Source organism: Camellia sinensis, chromosome 7 (assembly GCF_055761805.1).
Source record: "Camellia sinensis isolate YWXY chromosome 7, ASM5576180v1, whole genome shotgun sequence".
Lineage (NCBI taxonomy): Eukaryota > Viridiplantae > Streptophyta > Magnoliopsida > Ericales > Theaceae > Camellia > Camellia sinensis.
In genome coordinates this window covers 72,772,397-72,793,768 of record NC_138967.1, presented here as the reverse complement: position 1 = coordinate 72,793,768, position 21,372 = coordinate 72,772,397, and the positions used below count along the sequence as shown (strand labels likewise).

General features: G+C 36.9%; 2 protein-coding genes and 1 long non-coding RNA gene across 3 annotated transcripts; 2 read left to right on the top strand and 1 right to left on the bottom strand.

Moving 5' to 3' along the window:
* The first annotated feature begins 259 nt into the window (after positions 1 to 259).
* On the top strand, positions 260 to 1,702 carry LOC114282602 (uncharacterized). Its single transcript, XM_082880819.1, has 2 exons — positions 260 to 556; positions 848 to 1,702. The coding sequence occupies exons 1-2, from the start codon at positions 260 to 262 to the stop codon at positions 1,700 to 1,702; spliced, it is 1,152 nt and encodes a 383-aa protein (XP_082736945.1).
* An 880-nt stretch (positions 1,703 to 2,582) lies between these two features.
* On the top strand, positions 2,583 to 7,937 carry LOC114321723 (retrovirus-related Pol polyprotein from transposon RE1). Its single transcript, XM_082880818.1, has 6 exons — positions 2,583 to 2,888; positions 2,997 to 3,122; positions 3,372 to 3,736; positions 5,072 to 6,263; positions 6,366 to 6,466; positions 6,521 to 7,937. The coding sequence occupies exons 1-6, from the start codon at positions 2,583 to 2,585 to the stop codon at positions 7,935 to 7,937; spliced, it is 3,507 nt and encodes a 1,168-aa protein (XP_082736944.1).
* A 4,565-nt stretch (positions 7,938 to 12,502) lies between these two features.
* LOC145794687 (uncharacterized) lies at positions 12,503 to 14,598 on the bottom strand. Its single transcript, XR_014334615.1, has 4 exons — positions 14,233 to 14,598; positions 13,315 to 13,356; positions 12,916 to 12,970; positions 12,503 to 12,598 (listed from the first exon to the last, which is right to left on the bottom strand). It is a non-coding gene; the product is annotated as an uncharacterized LOC145794687 (long non-coding RNA).
* Positions 14,599 to 21,372: the final 6,774 nt, after the last annotated feature.

Below are 21,372 nucleotides of genomic sequence, written 5' to 3'. Positions count from 1 at the left end.
AATGAAGAGAAAAGGCAAAAAAAAGAAAAGAAAAGTCTCTTCTCCCAAATCACATATTTTGGATAACTTGGAAATGAAAAGAACTAACACTTCGTTTGTTTGGATTAAAAAATATTTTTTGTGATTTTAGTGTTTGGTGCAATGAAAAACAAAAATTAATAGTAAATATTTTTCATAAACAACAAAAATCAAGCATATTTGAGTAGAAAATATTTTTTAATTTTAAAAAGTAAAAAATGCTTTCCAATTAAACTCACTAATGTCAGCACCATTGCTACTCTCGCTCCACCACCACACCAACCCACAACTACGCCACCATGTCTACCTCTTCCTTCGTTCCACCATCACTATCACCATCACCAATAAGGAACCTAAGTCAGCAATTCCTCGCTTCAATGGTCAGTATGACCATTGGAGCATGCTGATGGAGAACTTCTTGAGGTCTAAAGAGTACTGGTCTGTCATTAAATCTAGTATAGTATCACTAGCAGCTGGCGTGGCAGTCACAGATGCACAAAAAACAGAGATTGAAGGACTAAAGTTAAAAGATTTGAAGGCAAAGAATTACCATGTTTCAGGCCATCGATCGATCTATCCTAGAAACAATTCTTAGCAAAGAAACTTCCAAGGATATTTGGAATTTAATGAAGAAAAAATATCAAGGCTCATCAAGAGTGAAGTGTGCACAGCTTCAAGCCTTGAGAAGGGATTTTGAGACTCTACAGATGAAAGGTGGAGAGTATGTTACCAGTTATTGTACAAGAACTATGGGGATAGCAAACAAGATGTGCTTTAATGGTGAAAAGATGGAAGATGTGGCCATTGTTGAGAAGATTTTGCGTTATAGTTGGCCCCAAAGCATGATTATGTTGTTTGCTCAATCGAAGAATCGAAAGATGTAGATGAGCTTTCACTTGATAAACTCCAAAGCTCATTATTGGTCCATGAACAAAAGATAAACCAAAGTTCCACTACGGATGAGCAAGCTTTACAAGCTTTTACCCTTACTCAGTTCTCAAATTCTAGAGGAAGTGGTAAAGGTAGAGGAATGAGAGGTCGATGCAATATAGATGGCATAAGACATTATCAACATTTTAAGGTTGATGATGATCAATTTCAAAGTAGAGGCAAAGGACGGGATCAACGAGATCAACAATTTGACAAATCCATGGTAGAATGCTTCAGATGTCATATATTTGGTCATTATCGTTCCGACTGTTATACTAAACTTCCTAACAACAAAGAAAAAGGGAAGAAATCAAATTTTATAGAAAACAAGAAAGTAGAAACTCTGTTAATGGCTTTTCATGTCAATAAGGAACCTAAGTCAGATGTTTGGTATGTAGATACGGGCTGCTGTAACCACATGTGTGGAAGTAAGTCTTCTTTTACTTGCTTAAATGAAGACTTTCATTCTAAAGTGAGCTTTGGTGATTTTTCTATTGTGAAAGTAATGGGAAAAGGTGATATTAATATTCGAACCAAGAATGGTTTTGTAGAAACAATTTCCAATAGTTTTTATGTTCTTGACTTGAAAAGTAATTTGTTAAGTACTAGTCAGTTGCAAGAAAAAGGTTATGAGATATTTATTAAAAAAAGTGCTTGTGAGATTTATGATCCTTCAAGAGGAGCAATTGCTGTTGTTCAGATGAGTTCAAATAGGTTGATTCCTTTGAAGATAAGAACATTCAACCTTGTTTAATGGTTGGAATAAAAGACCCCTCATGGCTTTGGCATTTTCGCTATGGCCACTTGAATTTTGGCAGATTAAAGACTCTCCAATAGAAAGTTATGGTTACAGGCCTCCCTCAAATTTCCATTCCTTCTCAAGTTTGTGAAAAATGTGTTGTTGGCAAACCACATCGTTCTCTATTCCCTCAAGGAAAGTCGTGGAGAGCAAAACATATCTTGGCGCTGGTTCATTCAGATATTTATGGGCTGATAAATCCATCTTCTAATAAGGGTAAAAGATATTTTATTACCTTCATTGATGATTATACTGGAAAAACTTGGGTTTATTTTTTGTAGGCGAAATCAGAAGCTTTTATTACATTTAAAAGCTTCAAGACATGTGTTGAAAATGAAACAGGAAAAGCCATCAAAACTCTCCATACTGATCATGGTGGAGAATACTACTCAAAAGAATTTGAAGGCTTTTGTAAAGATCAAGGTATTCGAAGGGAACTTACAGCTACTTATATACCGTAGCATAATGGTGTATCAGAGAGGAAATCCTAAACATGGTAAGAAGCTTGCTGGCAAGAGGAAACATTTCAAAAAGGTTTTGGCCTGAGGCAGTAAATTGAAGCATTCATGTGTTGAACAGAAGTCCTACTTTTTTTGTTCAAAACATGACATGTGAGGAGGCTTGGAGTGGGCGCACACCAGCTGTAGATTAGTTTAGAATTTTTGGCTGCATAGCTTATGCACATGTCCCAGATGAGAAAAGGAAAAAGCTTGATGACAAAGGAGACAAATGTGTCTTCCTTGGAGTTAGTGAACACTCCAAAGCCTACAAGTTGTTCAATCCAATTACTGGGAAAATAATTACCAGCTGAGACGTGGTTTTTGATGAAGAAAAGATGTGGGATTGGATTGGAAAAGGCAAAGAGATGCAGCAAATTCCAGTTATTTTTGATGATGTAGAGAATAGGACTGAAATGCAGCAACAGTCCTTAGATGAACACTTGCCCAGTTCTTTAGAGATTACACCAACAAATGAACAGCCACCTGAGAATCAACGTCCAAGGAAAAGACCAGCTTGGATGATTGACTATGTAAGTGGAGATGAACCCTCTGATGATGAGACTATTGCTCACTTTGCATTGTTTGCAGATTTTGATCCTATCACATTTGAGGAAGTAGTCAAGAACGCTAAATGGAAAAAGGCAATGAATGCTGAGATCAAATCTATAGAGAAAAATAATACATGGGAACTGATTGACTTGCTAAAAGGATAGAAAACTATTGGTGTGAAATGGGTTCTTAAAACCAAGTTGAATGAGAAAGGTGAGATAGACAAGCACAAGGCTCGTCTGGTGGCAAAGGAATGCAAGCAAGAGTATGGTGTTGATTACAAAGAGGTGTTTGCTCTAGTTGCAAGGCTAGACACAATTCGATTGGTAATCTATTTAGCTGCTCAAAACTCTTGGCCTATTTTTCAATTATATGTAAAGTTTGCATTTTTGCATGGGGAATTGAAAGAAAAGGTGTACATTGATCAACCTCCTGGATATGTGAAACATGGTCACGAAAAACAAGTATAAAAGTTAAAAAGGGCATTATATGGACTAAAACAAGCACCTAGAGCTTGGTATAGTCGTATAGATTCTTACTTTGTTAAAGAAGGCTTTCTTAAATGTCCTTATAAGCATACACTCTATACTAAATTTATAGCAGATGGGAAGATGCTTATTGCGTGCTTATATGTCGATGACCTTATTTATGTCAGTAATGATGGAGCCATGCTTGTTGAGTTTAAGAAATCTATGATGAATGAATTTGACATTACAAATTTGGGGTTGATGCACTATTTTCTTGTCATTGAAGTAGTGCATTCTCCTGCTGGTATCTTCATTTCACAACAAAAATATGTTTTGGAAATTTTAGACAAGTTCAGAATGCAAGACTGCAACTTAGTTTCCATCTCAATTGAACTTGATTTGAAGCTCATGAAGAATGGATCAAGAAGGAAGATAGATGCAACTCTTTACAAGCAAATTGTTGGGAGTCTTATGTATTTGACCTCAACAAGACCATATATTATGCATGCTGTTAGTTCAATTAGCAGATACATGGAGAATCCAACTGAAGTTCACCTCTTAGTAGCAAAAAGAATTTTCTGCTATTTGAAATGTACAACAAATTTTGAATTTTTTTTATAAAAATGGTGGAGAGTCAAGTGGATTGGTTTTTCAGACAACAATGTTGGAGATATTGATGATAGAAAAAGTACTTATGGTTTTGTTTTTATGATGAGTTCTAGAGCTGTTTCGTGGTCATCTAAGAAGTAACCAATTGTCACTTCGTCAACCACCGAAGCTGAATTTGTTATTGCAACAACATGTGCTTGTCGAGCTATCTGCCTGAGGAAAGTTCTTAAAATGCTATAGTTCAAGCAAGTGGGAGCTATTACTATTTTTTGTGACAACAACTCAGCCATCAAACTTTCAAAAAACCCTAGGCCACATGGAAGGAGCAAACACATTGATGTGAAGTATTATTTTTTAAGAGATCTTAGCAATCATGGAGAAATTGAGCTGGTTTACTGTCAAAGTGAAGATCAAGTCGCAGATATACAGAACAAGCCTCTCAAGTTGGCTGCATTTGTGAAGCTGCATGGATTACTTGGAGTTTGTTCAGGTGCTGCTTTAAAGGAAGACTTTGCGCAAGATTTATTTTTTAAATTTCTTTCAAACTGATTTCTGCAGATTTCAGTTTAAGGGAGGGTTGTGAAGATTATTGTATTTTCTATTAGTTATTTAGGGTAGTTTAGTCTATTAGATTATTAGGGTTTATTTCATTTAGGTTATATATATTGTACTCAATGATTATTCAATGATATATGAAATAGATGTTCTTTGTTATCATGGTATCAGAGCAGGTTCTGAGTCAAACCTCTAGAAGCCCTTGAGTCGACGTCTTCTTCCCTGTGATTGTCTGGTGTGATTGAAGGCTTCTAGCGACCAACAGTTCTCTCGCGAATGCCTCTGCCTGGCTTCGAGACCCGACTGCCCTGTCTCGCGCCTACCTCTTCTGTTCTGCTTCATGAATTTCGTTCGTGGTTCTCTCAGTAATTTCGGCTCCAAGTCGTCGATGTCGTTCGTCATTCTTTCGTCAATCGCGACTGCCTGACTCTGCTTTGATTTCTCTCTGGTCGTTCGTGGTTCTGGTCGCTGGGATTGGGACTCTCTCCTTCGCCCTTCCTCATCGTGATCTCTGGCTCACTGTATCTCTCTGACTGGTACTACTCTCTCTCTCTTCTCTTCGCACTTCGTCATCGTGTGCTCTGGTTCAGTGTGTATCTGTGTCTGGTACTGTTTGTTATTTGCACTGGGTTGTTTGATTATAGCAATATGGCTGATGATAAATTGCAAGCCATCACGACTAAGTTGGATGGCACAAATTATTCTTATTGGTCTCATGTAATGAAAAATTTTATCATGGGTAAAGGTATGTGGAACTATGTTATTGGTGTAACTACTCGACCATTAGAATCCAAAGAAACCGAGGCTGATGTTGCTAAATGGGATAAGGAAAATGCACAAATTCTTACATGGTTTCATAATTCAGTTCAAACCACCATTGGTATGAATTTCTCCAAGTATTTTACTTCTAAACAAGTTTGGGACTATTTGAAAACTATGTACCTTGAGTCTAACTTTGCCAAACAGTATGAACTTGAGATGTCCATTCGCAGTGCTAGTCAGAAAGATAAGTCCATTCAGGAATTTTATAATGAGATGACTACTTATTGGGATCAGCTTGCTCTAATGGAACCATCAGATTTGCAGTTACTTGACAGTTATACCAAGTATCGGGAGAAGCAACGTCTTGTTCAGTTTCTTATGGCCCTTCGTGATCAGTTTGAGCCACTTCGGGGCGCTATTCTTCATCGGTCCCCCTTGCCTTCTGTTGATGGTGCTGTCCGTGAGCTTATTGCAGAAGAAACTCGCTTTAAGGTGGCTCATGGTACTCCTCATTCCCAATCAGTTTTTGCCACTCCTCCGCTCTTGCCAACCCCACCATCTTCTTTATTTCAAGTTACTAGTAAGCCCAAGCCTCGGGTTTCTATGGATGAGTGCAGCTTCTGTCATCAGAAAGGTCATTGGAAACATGCTTGTCCTAAGCTGGTGCAGCCCAAAGGCCGTTCACCTGGTCCACCATCCTCTAAGCCGACATCTTCGGGATCTCGCTCATCTGCCGCCTTTTCTGCACCAGTTTTTGAGAATGGTCTATCTTCCAATATGCAGTCTATGTTTGAGCAGTTCAAGTCTTTCATGGTGGCCAATCCAACTCATTCGTCCCAGGCTTCCGCTATGACTACCACTCAATTAGGTTTGTCTGGTTCATCATCCTCAGATAATATCCACACTTCGTGGATCTTTGATTCTGGTTGTTCATATCATATGACCCCTGTTGCATCTCTTCTTAGTAATTGTGTCTCCCCTCCTTCTCCTATCACTATTGCTACTGCTAATGGTTCATCTATGCCTGTCTCCTCTATTGGTTCTATTTTCTCTTCCCATTTGTCTCTTTCTCCTGTATTTTATGTACCTCACCTCTCACTTAGTCTTATTTCTATTAGTCAATTATCTGATTCTGGTTTTGATGTTGTTTTCTCTTCCTCTCATTGTGTTGTGCAGGATCGGGTCTCCAAGAGGCAGATTGGGATCGGGCGTAGAGTTGGAGAACTATATATCTTGGATAGCTTACATGTTCCTTTAGATGTGTCTTCTACTGCATTGTCTTCTTTTTGTTTAAACAATAAGTCCTCTTTATTTTATATTTGGCATTCTAGGTTAGGTCATTTGTCGAGTGATCGTTTGAGGATGTTAGTTCAGTCTGGACATTTAGGCCATTTTCCCATTGCTGATATTTCAGAGTGTCGTGGTTGTAAACTGGCTAAAATGTCTGCTCTTCCCTTTAATAAAAGTAGTTCTATTTCATCTTCTCCTTTTCAATTGGTTCATACTGATGTTTGGGGTCCTTCCCCTATAGTTACTAAGGGCAGTTCGCAATATTATGTATCTTTTGTGGATGATTACAGTCGGTTTACATGGGTTTATTTGATGACACGAAAATCTGATTTTTACAAAATATATTCCAATTTTCACTCCATGATTTGCACTCAATTTTCCACCACCATTAAAGTTCTTCGTTCTGATTTGGGGGGTGAGTATTACTTGTCTGAGTTTGAGGAGTTTTTAACTACTCATGGTACTATTCATCAGTCTTCTTGTTCAGACACTCCTGCCCAAAATGGTCGCGCTGAGCGCAAACATTGCCATCTTCTTGATACAGCTCGTTCTTTGCTACTCTCATCCTTTGTCCCTTCTGTCTTTTGGGGCGAAGCTGTGCTCACTGCTGCATATCTTCTCAATCGGATGCCTACTCCTCTTCTCTCCGGCTCCTCTCCGTATGAGCGTCTTCTTGGTGTTACTCCCAATTATTCTCTTCTTCGTGTTTTTGGTTCTACATGCTTTGTGCTCCTTCCTAAACGGGCGCGCTCTAAGCTTAGTCCTCGTTGTGTCCTATGTGTCTTTTTAGGGTATGGCATTAATCAGAAAGGTTATCGGTGCTATGATCCTGCCACCAAAAAGCTTTATGTGTCTAGGCATGTCACTTTTTTGGAAAAACTACCCTACTACACTATACCTTCCACCCCTATCCCTATTACCAAGGAGGAATTGGTTCACATTGACCCATTTCCTTCTGATGTTTCTTCTGATGAGTTTGTTTATGATCTTGAGATCTCTACCTTGCCTCCTCCTAGTACCTCTAATATCTCAGCAGCTCCTCCCTCTCCAGCTCCCACTTCCCCTGCTCCTCTTCTTGTTTATCAGCGTCGCAAAGCACTTTCGAGTTCGCCTGTCTCTAGCTCTACTGTCCCTCCAGCTGTTTCTTTGGATCCCGCTCCTCCTGCCCGTCGTTTTCCCACGCGTGATCGTCGTGCTCCGAACTGGTATGGTTTTGGTAATACATATTTTTCCCTTTCATATCAGTCTTTTCTTTCTTGTCTTCATACTTATTTTGAGCCTAGGTCCTACAAGGAAGCTTGTCATGATCCCAATTGGATTGCTGCCATGAATGACGAGTTAACTGCTTTAGCTAATACTCAGACTTGGGATTTGGTTCCATTACCTACTGGCAAGAATATTGTAGGCTCTAAATGGGTTTATAAGGTCAAAACCTTTTCTGATGGTTCTTTGGAATGATACAAGGCTCGTTTGGTTGCCCAGGGCTTTTCTCAGGAGTATGGGATTGATTACGATGAGACTTTTGCCCCCGTTGCCAAGATGACTACTGTTCGCACTCTTATCTCTGTTGCTGCTGCCCATCACTGGCCTTTGTTTCAACTTGATGTCAAAAATGCCTTTCTGAATGGGCATCTTGCAGAGGAAGTATATATGCGCCCTCCACCGGGTCTCTCACACCCTCCTGGTATGGTTTGTCGTCTTCGCCGTGCTCTCTATGGTCTTAAGCAGTCTCCTCGTGCTTGGTATGAGCGATTTCACTCTGTTGCACTTCAGCTTGGGTTTTGCCCTAGTCATCATGATTGTGCTCTATTTGTTCGGCGTACTTCTGTTGGCCTTGTTCTTCTTCTCTTATATGTGGATGATATGATCATCACAAGCTCTGATTGTAATACTATTAAGGAGGTTAAGCATCAGTTGTTTCAGGAGTTCAAGATGAAAGATTTGGGGTCTCTTCGATATTTTCTTGGTATTGAGGTTGCTACTTCTCCTACTGGGTATCTTCTTTCTCAGACTAAATATGCCCGTGATATTCTTTCTCGTGCCAATCTCACTGATGATAAGATTGTCGACACTCCTCTTGAGTTGCATGCTAAGTTTTCTGCTTCTGATGGAGTTCCTCTTGAGGATCCCACTTTGTATCGTGAGTTGGTTGGGTGCCTTGTTTATCTCACCGTTACTCGTCCGGATATCTCCTATGCTGTGCACATTCTCAGTCAGTTTGTTTCTGCTCCTCGCTCCACACACTGGGCTGCCTTACTCCGTACTCTGCGCTACCTTCAGGGCACTTTGTTACAATGTCTGCTGTTATCCGCCTCTTCGGACTTGACTCTCCGTGCCTATGCTGACGCTGATTGGGCCGGTGACATCTCTGATCGCAAATCCACTTCTGGTCTTTGTGTTTTCCTTGGTGATTCTCTCATATCTTGGAAAAGTAAGAAACAGTCTGTTGTCGCTCGTTCCACTGCTGAGGCTGAGTATCGCGCCATGGCTCATGCTACTTCCGAGATAGTCTGGCTTCGCTGGCTTCTCTCTGATATGGGCATCTCTCTTTCTGATCCGACTCTGTTGTATTGTGATAATCAGAGTGCTGTTCAGATTGCTCATAATTCAGTCTTCCATGAGCGGACCAAGCATGTTGAAATCGATTGTCACTTTGTCCGACAGCACCTTCAGGCTGGCACTATTTCTCTTCCTTTTGTTCCGTCCTCTCTTCAGTTAGCCGATTTTTTTACAAAGACTCATATTGTTGCTCGTTTTCGTTTTCTTCTTAGCAAACTTTCGATGCTTTCTGCGCTCGCATCCTCAGTTTGAGGGGGGGTGTGAAGATTATTGTATTTTCTATTAGTTATTTAGGGTAGTTTAGTCTATTAGATTATTAGGGTTTATTTCATTTAGGTTATATATATTGTACTCAATGATTATTCAATGATATATGAAATAGATGTTCTTTGTTATCAGTTAAGACTTAAATGTGTTATTTCATATTTATTAGTATTTATCAAAAGCTTTAGTCAGTAGTTGTTTTGACCAAGTCTTTAGGAATTGATTAATAAGTTTGTTTCTATTTACCTAGTCTATAGGGGTTTATCTTGCAGTTTTGTGTAGTACCTATTTTTATGCTATTATTTGTTATGTATGAACATATATAAAGGCAGTTCTATTCGATGAATAAAGATAAGATACCAAGTACTTTCTCTTGCCTTCTTTCGTCCTTAAGTTTTAGTTTTTTCTGTATCTTCTCTATTTATATCACGATCCCTAATTCAATTTCAAACCCTAATTCAATTTCAAATATATCGCCACCACCTACACTATAAGAAAAAAATACTTTTAATAATATTTTTTTTTATAACATTCTCTTAAAAATGCTATAAAAAGTGATGAATTTGTAGTTGCCCAGGTCAGTTTAACCCGATCCAATTTTGTTTTTGGTTGGGACAAGTGGTTGTTGCGAGTGACGTGGGCCTTTCGGTATAGTTTGGGCCTTGGAAATGCCTTGGGCTGGCTGCTAGGCAGCATCCCAGAGTTTTGAGTTTGGTAGGTCATGCCCACGGTTTGCAATTTAGGCCTTAGGTCTGTTAGCCCAGATATGAGTGCATGGCCCGCGATGGGGGGGCCGCGGTATGCACGGTCACGCCTGCGGTCAAGGGCATCGTGCCCGCGGTCATGCCACCTAGGCAGGTAGTGGCCGCGAGCATGGGGTTCTCGCCCGTGAATAGTCTTTCTCTATAAATTCCAGTCCAAAAGTGAAAAATATCTATTTCTCTCTCTCTCTCTCTCTCTCTCTCTCTCACACACACACACACACACACACACATATTTTTCCATTTTTGAGCTTTTTAAGCTCTAAAGCTTGGTTTTATCTATTTTTACCCACCTTCTATCCCAAAATGTAGAGCTCGGTGAGGGCTTCCATTTAATCTGAGCATATCGTCTTTTCGTCGCTAGCGATTTTTTGGACATGTTTCCTTTTCGTTTCAAGAGGTAGGGTCTATTTCCTTAACTCGATATGAATTTGGTAATGTATTTGTGGCGTATCTTGGTAGATAGATTTGTGGTAGTTCCATTGATTTTGAAATTAATTTCAGGTTAGGGATTTGTTCCAAATTGGGGGTTGTTTGGCTATGATTTTGTTATTAAATCTATTTTCGGTATTAACAATTGCGTATGGATTTCTAAAAGAGAAAAAGGCCCAATTTGTGAAAAACCCTAAATAATATTGTTTTTGGGATCGGGACTGATTTTTGGAAACGATTTGTTTGAAATGAAAATGTGGAGGCAATTGGAAACTAGTGGAATATTGGGAAATACTTATATATGAGTTTTGGAATTTTGAACTATTTATCTGTTTAGTTATCTTTTAATTATGGTAATAGAGATAACTGTTTTGGCTATTGGTGGAGGATAGCATTGTTGTGTGTTAGAAATTGCATGTGGATTAGGCAAACTTAAATCATTCATATCATGGAGTATGTAATGGATTTTGGAACTCAAAACTGTATGTTTTGGAAAGAATGTTTTGGAAATTCTTGTATCATGTTTTAGAACACTTGGCATTATTTAAAGATGTTTTTGGAATACATTTATTGTGCAAACGAAAAAGGGGTGAATACCGTGATGAATCTGGATAGGGGGTATGGGTTGTGGTAATTAAGTTGGGTTCTTTGTCCTTTGTGAAAGTCGAGAAACCTGCGCGGTTAGATGCCGATCCTTCCGAATAGTACCAGTAAAATGGCTTTGGTAGTTCTTGTATAGCTTACTTATAGACACGTACCTAGGAATTCCTAGTGTGTGTATTTACCGCCCTATTTCCAGTTTTAAAGAAATAGTGGTTTGTGATTTTGAGAACACAGCTGGTTGGTATTGTAATATACCAGACTTGTTTTGGAAATAATTTTGGTTCAACAGATGTTTCGAACTCGAAAAACGTTTTGAATAAACGAATAGTTTGATGATTGGAACAAAATGGATTTTTGTTAGGAAATCGGATAGATTTTGAAAAGGGTATTGGTCATATCGTATATATGTACTGCATCATGATCATTTATGCTAGTGGAGCATGTTTAGTGTTTGAAATATTCTTTACCAGGTTTTATGCTCACCCTACGTGGTTGAAAATGTTTTTTAAGTGTGTTGCGTGTACAAACATTAGAGTGCTGATTAAAGCTGGGTAGGGTGGTTCCATTATTTGTAGGCCTTGGGCCATTTGTTTTATTCATTTGGTTGTGTGCCATTCTTGTAAGGGTTACACACTACTACAAAAACAGATAAAGATCACACTTTTTTTGTGTGATGTTTGTTATTTAATCACACCTTTTAAGTTTTATTAAAGTGTGATCTTTGGGAGTGTGATTAAAAAGGATCATTTTTAATCACACCTTTTAAGTGTAATTAATAATATTTAGATCACACCTTTTAAGTGTGATTAAAAACTAATAAAACCTGTGATAATAAACTTTAGATCACACCTTTTAAGTGTGATTAAAAACTAATAAAACCTGTGATAATAAACTTTAGATCACACATTTAAAGTGTGATTAATAACATTTAGATCACACCTTTTAAGTGTGATTAAAAACATTTAGATCACATTTTTTAAGTGTGATTAAAAACTAATAAAATCTGTGATAATAAACTTTAGATCACACCTTTTAAGTGTGATTAATAACATTTAGATCACATCTTTTAAGTGTGATTAAAAATATTTAGATCACATCTTTTAAGTGTGATTAAAAACTAATAAAACCTGTGATAATAAACTTTAGATCACATCTTTTAAGTGTGATTAATAACATTTAGATCACATCTTTTAAGTGTGATTAATTACTAAAAAGATTCGACATATTTGAAGAATAATCAATATTATTTTTGTACGCGCATTTCAAGAATATAATACACACTATATACTATACTTTAAATCATAACCACATATTCAATGAAATAACATCATATATTTCATAAATGAAAGTTAAATATGTTCAAAAGTATATACAAAGGAATTAAATAAAAAAATTTAAACTGTGCTTACATATATTAAAAAATAAAAATGAAAAAAACTTGAAAAATTAAGTCCTTGAATTCTTTGACCATATTTTGCATCTCTCCAAGAAATTTCTAACCTGAAAAATAAAAACACAAATTAATTCAGACACCACTAGAAACATATGAATAAATTAATTATTTGTAGAGATTGTTCTAGCCTTACAAAAGATAAAGTCCGACTAATCACATTTGTGTGGATTTTGGGTGGATTTCTGTGCTGTCACATTTGTGTGCATTTAAATTTACAAGTAGTTCTAACTTATTTTTATTAGCTTGATTTGAAGATCACCTTAAATTCAACATACAAATGTAGTAGATGGGCTAAATTTCATATGGTTTATCAATAACGCAATGTACAAACTACTAAGCATTATAGTGAGAACAAGGTTGATACCATCTTTAGAGCTGTCAGGTAACTCCTTGCAAGATTGCTTCCCCAAACGACATTTCTGCAAAAATGAGACACCAAATACTATGCCTGTGAATACATTAAAGATTGTTATCTATAGAGCCAGCAAATGAGCAAAGCTAGTTACAAATCAACAGAATGAAACTGAAAAAGAATGGTTCAAATTGGTATTCAAATGTTCAACCCCTTCCAGCAGGAAATCTCAAGGAGTCTTTTCTTTTTCTCATATTTTCCTTTGTGCTTGTGAATAGGTAGGGTCATGGGAAAGAGGTTTGACAATTGAGCATGTCAAACAAACAAAACTAGAGAACAATATCAAATTATATGCATACAAAAAAATTGGAAACAACAAAAGATGTGATTTCAAGTGATAAAGGGCAAGACCTTTTACCCCCATTGTTCTCATAATTGTCTTAGGTGTTGCTTCTGCAATTCACATTAAAATAAAATTCAAAATTAGCTCACTACACCAATATATAATTTCGGAAAGAATTAATCATGGGAGATATAACCTTGCAGTGTACAATAGTCAGCCATAGTCAAATGATCTGTTAAACAAGGCATAAATATGTTGCAGGATCCAAAAACAAAATGTACTTGGGTTTGATCCCAATAATACAGGGGTTGGCTGGAAAGTGATAGCATCAGTTCAACCAAACGTTTAAAAGAAATCTGTTAACAGAAGGCTTTGAAGCGCAATAAATCACTTTCTTTAAAACAATATTTGCTCCCACTCAATCAAAGTTTACTAATAGGTTCACTTTCTATCAGAGTTTACCAAGTCCAGGCCTCATCCATCAGGCCAAACCCTTGGCGTTAACAGACACCTTTAATTAACAATTATGTGTTGATCAGACATGCCTATTATAATTTACATTTAAAATTTAAAACGAAAAGTCAAGTGTTTCACACACACTGAGTAATCTGTGTACCACCATGCCAGGTTAAGGATTAAGGCATGAGGGTCAAAATTAGCTTTAATTTATTATTAGAGTGCTGTGTTGACAACACCTACTCCAGAACCATCAACTTTGAGAATGCACATCTCTTAATCTACTTACTCAGAGATCATGAAATTTGGTCGAAGTGTTCCTTATTAAGTCCATTTTCAAATGCCGCTAGTCGCAACAAGTCAGATTGTGTGTAAATGGAGTTATGATCTAAACAATGCATGGAACTCATTTTTGACAAAAAGACAGAACAAATGGGTGAACTGCAAAAATCATTATCTCTTAGACATACTAGAATAAGAAATTGTATACTGTCATAGACATACAAGAATAAGAAAGAGTAAAAAGGTACCTTTATCCTCAGCATCTCCATTCCATTTACCAGAAGTAAAGTTCCACTCCCCAGCCAAGTTTTCATCTTTCTTCCAATCAGATTTAACCCACCGATTCTCCCAGCCACCATCTTAAAAAAGTACAACAACAAAAACACATAATGAGGATGAATGTGAACCCAGAAAGTCCCTGATGCTTTTATTAAAAAAAAAAAAAACAAAACTGCTTATTAAGCAATTCACTTCCTAAAACAATGGACAACAAAAAGTCAAAAGCACAACTATATATATCTTTGTTTCTAACTTCTCTTCACCAATAGCATCTTGTTGATGTTAAATGTAAGCGCAATAGAGGTAATGCATTCATACGTAATGTGTATTGGGGGATTTATATATAGGGAACACATACAAAATGTTTAAGCTACACAGTTGTTGATTTTTTACTAATTAAAATTGCAAATTAAAGCTTGTGCATAGGTAATTTACTCTTCTTTCATTTGAAACAATCAATATTCAAAAAATCAAACTATAGGAAGCAAACACAAATCCAAAAAACAATACAGATAAGGCAACACAAATCAATTCCTCAACAGATCCACTAAACAGTCCTAGTTCCAAATGAATTCTGAAGTAAAAAAACAAACTAAAGCACCAGACATCAAGTTTTTTGGGAGAAACAACATCAGAGAATTTGGAGCTAATTTCTCGTACAAATGCCAATCACCAACCAAAGCTAAACCAAAACCAGATAAGATAAAACCAAAGAATTTGGTGAGTTCGTCATTTTAATCCATTATATCTACTACCATGTCATTGAACTTGGTTTCTAAATTTGATCACCCCTCTAAGGCTTACTATAAGGCTTAGTTGAGGTAGAGCTTTTTCAGTAATTGTTCACTTTGGTTGTTATGCTTCTAGAAGGTATTTAAGGATTTGGAAGCTGGAGTTGTTTATGCTCTGATTTTTTTAATAATTATCACTAAATAAGATATATCATATGATGATTCATATAAATAGTAATATAAAAAGATAATGAAAAATTAATAACATATAACATTGCTACAAAAAAAAAAAAAAACAAATAAAATACTTTGATGTTTTTTCAAAAAATAGCATACTTCACTGACAAAAAATAAAACAATGTCATCGTGTCCAATTTTTTGCCATACATTCTACATCGTAAACATGGCCATTCTCTTGATGTTAATCACTGAATTTCTATTGATCAACTAATGCAGAGGAAAACTAAAATTACCCAATCTCATAAATTACCTAAATTCGTACATAGCTATAAATTATAAGCACTTGATTCATGTTATGAGTAGTGATCATGGCTGTGATCTTATGGGTACATAAATGACATCTTCCATGCAATTAATCCAATAGGTGACACCTTAGCCAGAGGAAGAAAGGATGGTCCAGATTTGAGAACTTCAGTTGAAAGCCATAGACTCCCTGGCACAGTTCTTTTACCATTTTGAATATTGATTGTCCATATGACCAAGGGACACTACCCATCTTGACTATGTCCTATCATGATGTTGCCACATGCCATCCAAAGGGAAATTCCAGCACATTAGTACCTCTCTTGCTCTCTTTCCCTCTGTCTCTAGAAGTGCTTATAAGAGGGAAGGGGACAAACATACCAACAGCACCCAGAAAAAGAATATATACATATAAATAATAAGGCTTTGTTGGATTAGACTACAATAAATAGTCAGGATTTTATGTGAGAAACTATGTAAGTGGTTTGAAATCCTAAACAATTCAAGAAAAAAGGGAATTAGATGCCAGAGTTTAAAAATTAGACTGCAAGCTTCCTTGGCCAAATGCTTGATAGTCACCAATGCCACATAGTCCTAATAATTCAATTAATAATAAGATAATTAGATTTTGTTTGTGTTAAGTATAACATTACTGTAACTAGATGTTGCCTTGACCATATTTTGTTGCATATCCAACAACAATTTATTATGGCTTACAAGAAGAGACTGTTGTATATGATAGAATAAGAAGAGACAAAAAGACATTCCCCTGCTACTTGAATCACTCCAAAAGACCAAAACAATCAAAATTGGCATCCCTTATGGAGTCCATAAGAACTACACATTCATGAGATCACGGGTTTTCAGAAAAGAAATTCAGAACCTTCATGGCTTTAATCCAAGCCAACTCACAACAACTGCAAAGTTCCCACAACACAACAAATTAGGCTTATGGACCATCTTTTTTTTTTCCTTTTTTTTTCGAGTCTCTACATCATTAAATTCTCTACAATACTACGTACACAAAATTTTTACTAAAAAATTTCAATGTATGGTTCGGATTCATTGCTTCAACATACAAAAGTTAAATTTGAACCGTACATTAATAATTTTGGGAATAAAATTCTGAGCATAAATTCTTGGTGTTTGGCTTTTCTGTTAAATTATGTGGGTGGGAGGTAATGCAGAACACAGCAGCGCATGAGGATGGATTAGCAAGAGGGTAAGCAGTGGTGCTAAGGACATCAGGGACTAAGGCTGCATTTTATAACTGCAGTTTTTATGGTGATCAAGACACCCTTTATGATCACAAGGGCCTTCACTATTTCAATAATTGCTTCATCCAAGACTCTGTTGATTTCATTTTTGGCTATGGCCAGTCCCTTTATGAGGTCAATCAGACTTATTCTACTACTCTTTTTTCCATAGGAAACTTGATATGCCTTACCCAAACTTACCTAAAATCACACATGAAATTGTATCCTAATTGATCATTAAAACAAGTTGAAAATGAAAAATCAAATATTTCTTGCAAATTTGATTTACAAATGGCTTCCACAACTTTTTTATGTTGAAAATGATACACAATAACCTCATTTGGAATGCTATTTCAAATGTATTTCTCAATAGACACAACCATGCTATCATAAATTCTTTGGTCACCCATTCAATTCACAAAAAAAATCGCAGAAAATGCCTCTTCTACTATGGTAGTCCTCCTGATAAGTAACAAAGATGGGCACTTCTAAATTACCACTACTTAAACTGTCTAATTGCTCTCAATTACTATATTCAAACTGAAAATTTATGCAAAATACAAGATGCCCATAAAGAACCAATAACATGGCAAGCACATGGAAACTAAGATGAACATAACCTTTAAATACAAAATATAGTCCGAAGAAATCACATATGGGACACTGCGTGTCTCATTAGTTTCAAAAAATTAGGGAAAATATTAATTCTAAAAATTAGGGAAAACAAAGATAGAAAAATAGAGAAATTGAGTGAGAGAGAGGACCATACCTGAAAATAGAAAAATAGAGGAATCGAATAAACAAAGTGCACCTTCTTGCTCATGCAATATGGAAAGCAATGTGTTTCTTAAGCAAACCAAGTACAAAAGCAAACAAAAAGATCATTAAACATGATAACAACTTCATCAACCATAAAAGATATGGGAACAAATATCATCACTTTCTCCTTCAATAAAGTTAATTAATCCAATGAAAAGTTACTAATAACTACGCTCTAATAATTTTCTCTCATGAAATAAGCAAAGAATAAAACATCGTAAATCTTCCAAAAAGAAATTAATCAAAATTTATTTATAATGAAAACAAAATCATGAAACCCCTGAATCAAAAGGGCAAGAGGAAAAAAAAAACTAGTTCCACAGATATTGGGACAAAAATTTCACAGGAATTAATTGCAATTTTTTTATAATGAAATGATGAAACCCCTAAATCAAAAACATAAAATCACAAATCACCACAAATTGACAAATATATATATATTTGTGTGTGTATACACAAACAATAACAATGAATTCAATCAAGTTTAGTGAATGTAATAAAAGATAAAGAAGAGATGTAGAACAAAAATGAAGGTGAAAAGAAGAAATTAATAGAACACATATATAAACCATGAAACAAAGTAGAGATCTTTTACTTGAGGGAGTCGAATTTGGAGATTAAGAGCGAATTTGGAGATCACAGAGGGTCGTCGATCTAGAGCATCAGATTCAAGCATTGAAGATCAAAAATAAAAATAAATAAATAAAGTGAGTGAGAGAGAGAGAGAGAGAGAAGAGAATAATCCATGATCCCTTTCCCTATCCAAAGGTTGAGGGGAACCCGGAATTCACAAAGACACTTCAAGGATCAAAAGAGAACAAAATATACATAAAGGAATAAGTAAATATGATTAAAACTCTGAAATCCCAACCCAAAGAGTACCATTAATTAAAACCAAATTCGCATGCCAAAAATATATATATATTAAACAAAGTTCAAACATTCAGATACTTGTAAACATCAACAAATAGAAATTATGTACAGATTTGCATATGTTAACGAACCTGGATCACCAATTCTCGGGTAGGGCAGATACAGAGCGCCTGAGGAGCAGTGAGTTTGGGATCAACACGGCTCAACATGCCAAGCACGAAACAAGTAGTCTTGCCAGAACCATTGTGTGCCTGAGCGATCAAGTGCTTGTAAGGAGGGTTCAGAATCATAGGCAAACTGATCGTCTGGATCTTACTTGGCCTCTCAAACTTCATCTCCACATATAAACCCTTCAACAAGTCAGCAGACATTCAATTCTTCGAACAGGTCTGCTTGGCCTCCGAACAGGTCTACTTGCATACAGGACAATTTCTCTTCTTCCCATTTGAACAGTACTCGAACCATTGTTGAATGCTAGGGTTTTTACAAAGGTAAATAACAGAATTTTCAATCGATTAATGTGAATGAGTGTGTGTATATATATATATATGAAATATGAATGAGTGATGACTGACCAGAGCTCGTGGAAGACGTGACCGCAAATGGAGATGGATTGAAGGTCTTCGACGATGGGTATGAGATCTTTGTAGCAGATTGAGCATATGGTCTTCGCAAATGTGTTGCCGCATACCATCTCTCCGCCTCTCTCTCTCTCTCCGCTTTCCGTCGTCTGCCGCCGCTCGATCGATCGATAGAGAGGGAGGGATAAGAAGAGATTAGGGTTTTTTGGTTTAGGGCGCGCGGCGGGGAACAGAGCGGGAATGGAAAAAAAAAAGGGGAGGGGAATGGAAAAAGAGGGGGAGGGGGAAGAAAAAATCAAAAAAAAAAATTTAAAATAATAAAATAACGCTGTTTAATTTATTTATTTTTTGCGACAGGGATTGCCGTCGCCAAAAAATTTTATTTTTTGTTAAAATAGAATTTTTTTAAAAAAAATTATTTTATTTTAGTTACTAAACTTGAAAATTTATTTGTTTCATTTTTATTTTAATGAAAAAAAAAATATTATTATTTTTTATTTGGTAGAAGTAGGGGTAATATTTTAATAAAAAATATTGTAATGGTAGTCGTAGTGGTGAAGTGGCGACTGTGGTAGTAGTGGTGGTAGTGAAATGGCGTTTGCAGTAGTAATGAAGGTGGTAGAGGAGATGGATGGTGAGAGAGAGAGATAAGTGGGAGACAGATAGAGGAGAGACAGAGACAGAGACAGAGTGGTGAGCGAAAGAGAGACAAAGTGGTGCTAAAAGTGTATTTTCTTGTAGTGAATCAATAAATCGATAGGGAGTTTAGTAAATATAGAATACGGAAGGGAAATAGTGAGCAACGCGAACGCAGTGGGGGAGGGAGAGAGAGAGAGAGACAAATAGACAGACAGAGAGAGAAGAGTAATGAATGAGAGAGAGAAAAAAAAGAAAGAAAGGAAGATAAAAAATAGGTGAAAATATATATATATAGAGAGAGAGAGCGAAAAGAGATAAACGAGAGAGAGACAGAAAGAGCGAAAAGAGACAAACGAGAGAGAGACAAAAAGAGATGACCGAGAGAGCGAGAGAGAAAAAAAAAGAGAGAGAAAAGAGACAGAGAGAGAAGATAGATGAAAGAGATAGAGAGAAGAGAGATGGACGAGAGACATAGAGAAAAATAGAGAGACAGACAGACAAAGAAAAGTGATGAGTGAGAGAGAGAAAGAGAAGAGAGACAGAGACACAAAGAGAATGAGAGAGACGGACAGACAGAGAAGAGTGATGAGTGAGAGAGAGAGAGAAGAAAGACAGAGACACATAGAGAAAGGGAGAGACAGTCAGAGGAGATGGAGTGGCAGTGGTGGAGGAGAGATAATGATAGTAGTAGTGGTAGTAGTGGTAGTGGTGGTAGTGCAGTGGTAGTGATGATGGTAGTAATGGTAATCGTAGAGGTAGAGTGGCAATAGTGGTAGTAGTGGTGGTAGTGAAATGACATTTGCAGTAGTGGTAAATGTGGTAGAGGAGATGGGTGGTGAGAGGGAGAGATGAGTGAGACATAGATAGAGAAGAGAGATAGAGAGACAGAGACAAAGTGATGAGCGAGAAAGAGACAAAGTGGTTGCTAAAAGTGCATTTTCTTGTAGTGGATCGATAAGGAAAATGCCCTAGATTCCTAGTGGGAGTGACCCCCACCACCCTTACTGTTTTCTGATTGGTTCAAAAAAATTTATTTATTTATTTATTTTCACTCTTGCTCTCACAGCCCCCCACGTGGAAGTGGGGGTGCTGGGGGTCACCGCCCACTGAGGGTTCCCAACATGGTTGGATCGATAAATCGAGAGGGAGCTCAATAAATAGAGAAGAGATGAGGGAGAGAGTGAGCAAGGCGAACACAGTGAGAGAGAGACAGACAGACAGACAGACAGACAGGTAGACAGAGAAAGAGAAGAGTGATGAGTGATAGACAGATACAAAGATAGCGAGAGAAAGAGATAAAGATAGACAAAGAGAGAAAAAGATAGAGAGAGAGTGGGACAGAAAAAGAGAGCGAAACAAGAGATGAGTAAGAGATAAACAAAAAAAGGGAGAAAGAAAGCGAAAAGAGATTAACGAGAGAGAGACATAGAAAAAGAGAGAGAGAGAGAGAAGAGAGATGAACGAGAGAGACAGAGAGATAGAGAGAGAGAGACAAAAAAAAGAGAGAAACAAAAGATGTTCGAGAGATAGACAAAGGGAGAGGGGGAGAGAGAAAATAGCGAAAAGAGATAAACGAGAGAGAGACAGAAAGAGAAGAGAGTTGAGCGAGAGACAGAGAGAAATAGAGACAGACAAACAGAGAAGAGTGATGAGTGAGAGAGAGACAGAGAGATAGAGAGACAGAGACATAAAGCAAAAGAAACAGACAGACAGACAGACAGAGAAGA